At 43.5% G+C, this 6,172-nt stretch overlaps 1 protein-coding gene across 1 annotated transcript; it reads right to left on the reverse strand.

Annotated features, from left to right (window-relative positions):
• Window positions 1–761: 761 nt before the first annotated feature.
• On the reverse strand, window positions 762–3,096 carry LOC122922154 (alpha-1-antitrypsin-like). The gene is made up of 5 exons (XM_044272659.1): window positions 3,024–3,096; window positions 2,379–2,990; window positions 1,771–2,035; window positions 1,321–1,468; window positions 762–971 (listed from the first exon to the last, which is right to left on the reverse strand). The coding sequence occupies exons 1-5, from the start codon at window positions 3,094–3,096 to the stop codon at window positions 789–791; spliced, it is 1,281 nt and encodes a 426-aa protein (XP_044128594.1). The 3' UTR covers window positions 762–788.
• Window positions 3,097–6,172: the final 3,076 nt, after the last annotated feature.

The following is a 6,172-nucleotide window of genomic DNA, read 5'->3' on the forward strand; positions in this document are numbered from 1 at the left end:
GTTATGTGTCATAGACTTTGTAAAGGCTTATAAATGGAGGAGTTTGATGGACCTACCCACTGGTCTTCGGGAAACATGTCTAGTAGTTTGATGAGCAACACCCCAGTGTCCAGCAGTCATTTACCGTGTTACCCCTGAATTTTTGGGCATCTTCCTGTGATCACCTATTATTCTTTCTGTCCTTTGTTTTTTATTTCTTACCCCAATTTCTATAATAGAAATCTCTATGGACTTTATGGAGCGGCTGTGAACTGACGGCTGCTACCTTCATTGGGATCAGCAGAGGAGCTACAGGATCTCATGAGATGGGGAAATGTATCTGTTGCGGAGCTTCAAGGTATACCCTCAATATCTTCACTTAAATCCCCTTGTAGCTGAAGAAGCAGGTCAATATCCAAGAGACAATTTCCCCAGTAACTGGACGACACACAGTTTGGGAGTCCACTGACTTTACTAGGCATGCGCACCTAGTTTCAAACCTCCAACAGCCTCATTTACATACAATACATAGATTACTATGGTACAAGGAAAGGTGGGGTCAGACAATAGCGAGGGCTGATGGGAGGTTGAGGGGGGACACTGCAGCTAGTTTAAACAGGTCTCCCAGTGTCCCTGAGACAACACCCTGCTGGGGAAACAATGGGACAGGAAAAGGGGGGAGGGGAAGAGGTACAGACAAGAAAGACATTCTATAAGTGGCGATGTTTGCCACAGTATCTAAATATCAAAAAATAAATAATAGCCCTGATACATTGTAATATTTTATTAAAGAAAAGTTTAGGAGAGAATCATTCCTGTGGGTTGGTAATTCTTCCGATGAAGAGAATGCTTTCGTCGTTATACATTGAGACAAGGAAAGGACGATTAAACTGAATACGAGGAGGAAGCATCATGGGCATTGCCTCCAGTGCGGTGGTACCTGCCGCTTCTGTCCCCTTCTCATCAACACTAAGCACGGCCTTATGGATAGCCTATGGAGGTTGAGAGAAAAAAAAATATTACATTTTCCAGTGGATAGATATTTATTTTACTAACTTACAAAGCGCTAACGTATTCCACCGCACTTTACAGATATTATCATTAGAAATCGTTGTCCCCAGTAGAGCTGACAATCTAAATTCCTTGTCCGCATGTCTTTGGAGTGTGGGGGGAAACCCATGCAGAGTTTGCCTTATGGGACCCCAGAACTGCAAAGCACCAGTACTATAACTACTGAGCCATCAACAGACAGACAGACAGATAGCTAGTTATAGATAGCTAGATTCAGATAGACCAATATGATATATATAGATATTAGATAGATGGATTGATAGATCTCACCTTGGAAATCTTTGCGTTGGGTTCTCCAGTGATACCAGAAAGATCAGCGCTGTCTGAGAAAACGTCTTCTATGCCCAACTTGCTTAATGTTTCTTTCAGGTTGACAGTGCCGGAGACAGAGAATTTGGGGAGGTGTAAGTCCACCAACCTGTGTGAAAAGAACAACAGATGATATGCAAATAATGAACGCCATAAGACAATGTGCAGATCCTTCATAGTCAAAAACATCCAAACATGGAGGGATCTGTAATGGAATTATTGCAACTTCTCCCCAGTAACAGTAATATTTAAAAGCTGCTGACATAATGTGTACATAGATAGATAGATAGATAGATAGATATGAGATAGATATGACAGAGAGAGAGATAGATAGATATGAGAGAGAGAGATATAGATAGATAGATGGATATAGATAGATAGATAGATAGATAGATAGAGATGCTCCCTTACCGTCTATGAAATGATTTCTTCCACGTTTTAATTGATTCTTTGTTAAAATTTTGTTCTACTTCTGACAATTTCCCCTCATTTGGCAGGACGAATAAAGCAACAGCGTTTCCTTTATACGGTATGGAGACCACGGTGGCCTCATCAGTGAAGGCCACATTGTACATTCCTGTTCTGCTCATGAAAGGCACCTTCACCGTTTTGTTCTCATTGATGTGAAACTCTCCCTCTTTTGTACCTTCCTCTTCAAATGGATTTTCCCATTGTCCTGTGAAGACAAAATTAATATGAGGTTATTGTATGGTATGAAACCAGCTGAGCTGTGATATTCTTTGACCGATGCTATATACACCCAATGAACAGCCTGACTGGGGTTTAAACTGAGGCTTGACCCATCTGCTCGTGCAATATACCATAACCTCCAAGTGATATTTCTTGAGCAATACTTCTTGACCAATCATTAGTGCCAAGAAGTGTAATTATTCAGTGTTCTCCCTATCTTGTGATGACTTTTCTTTAAGAAGTAAGCCAAGGGGTACTACTAAGGTTAGAAGGAGACAGGTTTAACAGGAGTGGTAGGCTACGTGTTGCTGTATAAAGTAATAGATTACCTCTGAAATAAATGTAGTTGATGAGGACAAAAATGGCATCCTGGTCTACACTGTCCAGCAGCTCAGGGATCTTGCCATGGGTGTTTTTCTCCACATAACTGTTAATCTGATTCTTTGCTTCTTCTGTGTTTTTAAAATCAGTAGAAAACACCTCTGAGTGGTAGATCTTCTTGGCTTCATCTAAGAACGTCTGGAGAATATTGCGTTCCTTGGAAATGAAGAGAGCATTCCCACCGCTGAGCTGCAGCTCCCTGTCCACATCATTCAGGAGATGCTGAAGATGATGGAAACCTTCATGAATTTCTTGTTCTGAGATCTCAGAGCTGTTTAAAAAGAGTCCTTCAATGATTTGTGAGTGGGTCTGAGCCTTAGAACCAAGGGACAGGAAAGCAAATGCCGTAGAAATACTGACAGGGGAGAAGACAATGTTCTCATAAGGATGATCTAGAGCTACCTGCCGAAACAGGTCAAAGGAGAATTTTGAATTGTAATCAGCTATCTTGTGGCAGGGCAAGGACTCATTATGGTGATGGTGGCGCTTTTTGTCACAGTCTTCCCCTTTCTTGTGATGGCCATGTTTGCGATTATGGTGATCTCTGTGGTCATGGCTGTCTTTGTCATCATGATCATCTTTGTCTTGTTTACGATGACCCTTATGGTGATCGGCAAAGGCCAAGGTGATAAGTAGAGCAACTCCCACAAGCAGAAGGACTCTCATGTTTCTGAAAGACAAAGAAGATATTCTTCAATATAACAAAGTAATAATTACATTGTCTATTCACCCCCAGAGTAGCACCCCACAATAATGACATAGTTTTAGGGTTGATAATAAGTATAGTCGGTTAATTTGGATTTGCCCCATCAGAAACTGAATTAGCAGGTTGCGTGTAGTACAACAATCGGCTTGACTTTTGGGAAGAATGTTTGAATATCTGGGTAATGAAGAGAAGTAACGGTTGAGGAAGACATTGACCTTTCATGGCGGCTAAGCATATTCATGCTGATAACATAGCATCCAACAGGGATAAAGGGAGCAGTCAGGCAGTGCCCAAGAACCAACCAGGGTTTACTTTACAGGTGCAGATGATAAACCCCATCTATAGCCTTCCCTGCCTACCTGAAATTTTCAGGCAAGCTACATCTGCATCCTACTTTTGAAATGCACTTGATTGAGTCTCCGAACCTTGAGAAAATCACAAGTACCAATATCTTTGATGACCCATTACTAATGGCAGGAGATGCTTTCTTTATAGCACAAATTTCCAAATGACTTTAAAAAGGTTGTCCAAAATTGCAAAAAACATTGCTGCTTTCTTCCAGTAATAGTACCACACCTGTCCATGCGCTGAGTCTGCTATTGCATCTTAGCTCCATTGAGGTGAACAGAGCTGTGCTGCCGTCCTACAGACCCCCTGTATACAGGTGTAACACAACCATATTTTTCTAATTCTGGACATCCCCTTCAATATCTTCTCAAAATCATGAAAAATATGAAAATCCCTAAACTCAACAAAGGTGTAAATAAAATAAGTTTGCGGTTAGCTCATGTTCATGTTGTTCACTTTATTAAAAAGTTCTACCATCTCCTTGAACAGAATTTTGGAGCTGGACCAAATCATGAAGACATCATCTATAAATATTAGATACAATTTTACCGCTAACCGCAAACTCCCCATTTGCACAAGGTTGGATACCAAGCTAGCCATGTCCCGTTCCTTGTCCTCACTGATCTCATTGAAGGTCTCTTCCTCCACCCAGCCACGTACAACACCAAGGGTCCCCGAAAGGTGACAACAAGCCCCCTGGGACGCCTGCTGTGGTTGGTCTTCCACCTCCTCAAAGCCACCTTCCTCCTCTGACTCCTCTTCTTACGACTCCTCTCTTTGCGTTGCCGCAGGTCCAGCAATCGACGACGACAAGACTGCTTCTGGTGGTGATAGGTGACCACAACTCTTCCTCTTCATGCTCATCTACGGCCTGATCCAGCACTTTTCGCAGGGCACGCTCCAGAAAAAACGCATATGGGATGAGGTTGATGATGTTGCCTTGGGTTTGATTGACCAGGTTGTCACCTCCGCAAAAGGACGCATGAGCCTACAGCCATTGTGCATGAGCGTTCAGTAACGCGGCCAAAAAATACCCAGCTCCGCAGAGGCTGTCCTCTTTTTTTTTAATTAAAAAAATCAGTTCTTACCAGTTTAATCTCTGTTTTGTCCCCTATCAGGGGTCGGTGTGGTGTATGGAATAGATTTTAGGAACCGGGAGATGGAAAAAGATGCTTGGTTGGTCCTCCTACTTCCAACTTGGGGCACTGCGCGTGCGCCGTGCAATTTACTGTGCTACCAGATATGAGTGGTATGTTAAGTAGTACTATTCCTATCAGTTTAATCCCTGTTACGTCCCCTATCAGGGGACGTGTATGGAATAGATTTTAGACAACCGCAAAGAGTTGTCAATAGTTGACACACTCATTACATACATTTTATTCCTCTATGCGTCAATCTTGGTGTAGTGATGATGTGCTCGTGCGCACGTTTGGGAGATTGCAGTCGATGGCGGTTTTTCAAAGCCTATGGTCGTGCTGAGGTAGTTCAGTGACAGTTAAGTGACCCAGAAAACAATGATTCTGCAGTGTGGTCCCATTGTTGGCCTAGTAGGCTTTAATGATCACCTTAGATGATCACAAAGAAAATTAATGTTTTTTCTATGCAAAATTATCCAGCCGATCGCTTTTGGTCTGTTCACAATGAAGCAACGACATTATCTTATCTGGGGTGTGCCAACATTGCCTATGCCAACACACTTAGAGGTGATCGCTTCATTGTGATACGCAAGCCCCTTCACCACAACAAGGTAACGATCACGAAGGGGAATTGACACATGTATGTGCCTTTTTTTTGTTTTGTTTTTGCAGCCACAGTGCAGCACCAGATGCCAGAAAAATTTGGCATGTACACATGCCTGAAAAATTAGGTATTGTTGCAGCCGCTGCAGCAGCCGGAAAAATTGATGTTTTCCAGGCAGAAAGTGCACTAAAACATTGTGGCTTGAACCCTAGTTGGTGGCGGAGAAGTCACGCACGTCATCCGGCATGCAGAGATTAAATACAGCAGCGTGTGGACCATTTTATAGCCCAAGGCATCTCATCAGGCCTTTTTTAGTCAAATGCATCCCCCACTGTCAGTCCCTTCGGGATCCATCCCTCATTCATCTTAATAAAGGTGAGGTAATCTAGACTTTTTTGACCTAGGCGACTTCTCTTCTCAGTGACAATACCTCCTGCTGCGCTGAAGGTCCTTTCTGACAGCAGGGCCGGTGCAAGGATTTTTGCCAACACAAGCGAAGCTACATTTTGGCGCCCCCCCCCCCCCATGCTTCTCCTCTCTGTGGTCCTGGTATCTTCTCTCTGCTTCAGACAATGGCTGGTTTAAGGACCATATTTTTCGCCCTCTAAGACACACCTAGGTTTTAGAGGAGGATAATAAGAAAAAAATATTTTCCATTACACCTCAGGTCAGACCAGCAATCAGACCCCCAATGTTAATCAGACCTCAGCTCACAGCCCCAATCAGACCCCCAATGTTAATCAGACCTCAGATCAGAACCCCATGTCAGACATCATCCCCCAGCCATCAGCCCCCAATGTCAGCCATCAGACCCCCATGTCACATTTCTCCCCCTCCATGTCTCATTTTTCCACCCTCCCCAGGGTGCTCCCTAAGGCGGCCGCTTGGTCTGCCTTATGGTAGCACCGGCCCTGTCTGACAGGACACTTGAAGCGGGGCAGGCCAGAA

The sequence above is a fragment of the Bufo gargarizans genome, chromosome 11, assembly GCF_014858855.1.
Source record: "Bufo gargarizans isolate SCDJY-AF-19 chromosome 11, ASM1485885v1, whole genome shotgun sequence".
In the NCBI taxonomy this organism is placed as follows: domain Eukaryota; kingdom Metazoa; phylum Chordata; class Amphibia; order Anura; family Bufonidae; genus Bufo; species Bufo gargarizans.

Excerpts from the sequence above, each read along its gene's own strand:
- LOC122922154 (XM_044272659.1), bottom strand. The coding sequence starts at position 3,096 with ATGAGAGTCCTTCTGCTTGTGGGAGTTGCTCTACTTATCACCTTGGCC. Across the intron at positions 2,991-3,023 it reads CGATCACCATAAGGGTCATC|ACAGCCATGACCACAGAGAT; the intron begins GTAAACAAGACA and ends ATGATGACAAAG. Across the intron at positions 1,469-1,770 it reads AAGAAATCATTTCATAGACG|GTTGGTGGACTTACACCTCC; the intron begins GTAAGGGAGCAT and ends CTTTTCACACAG.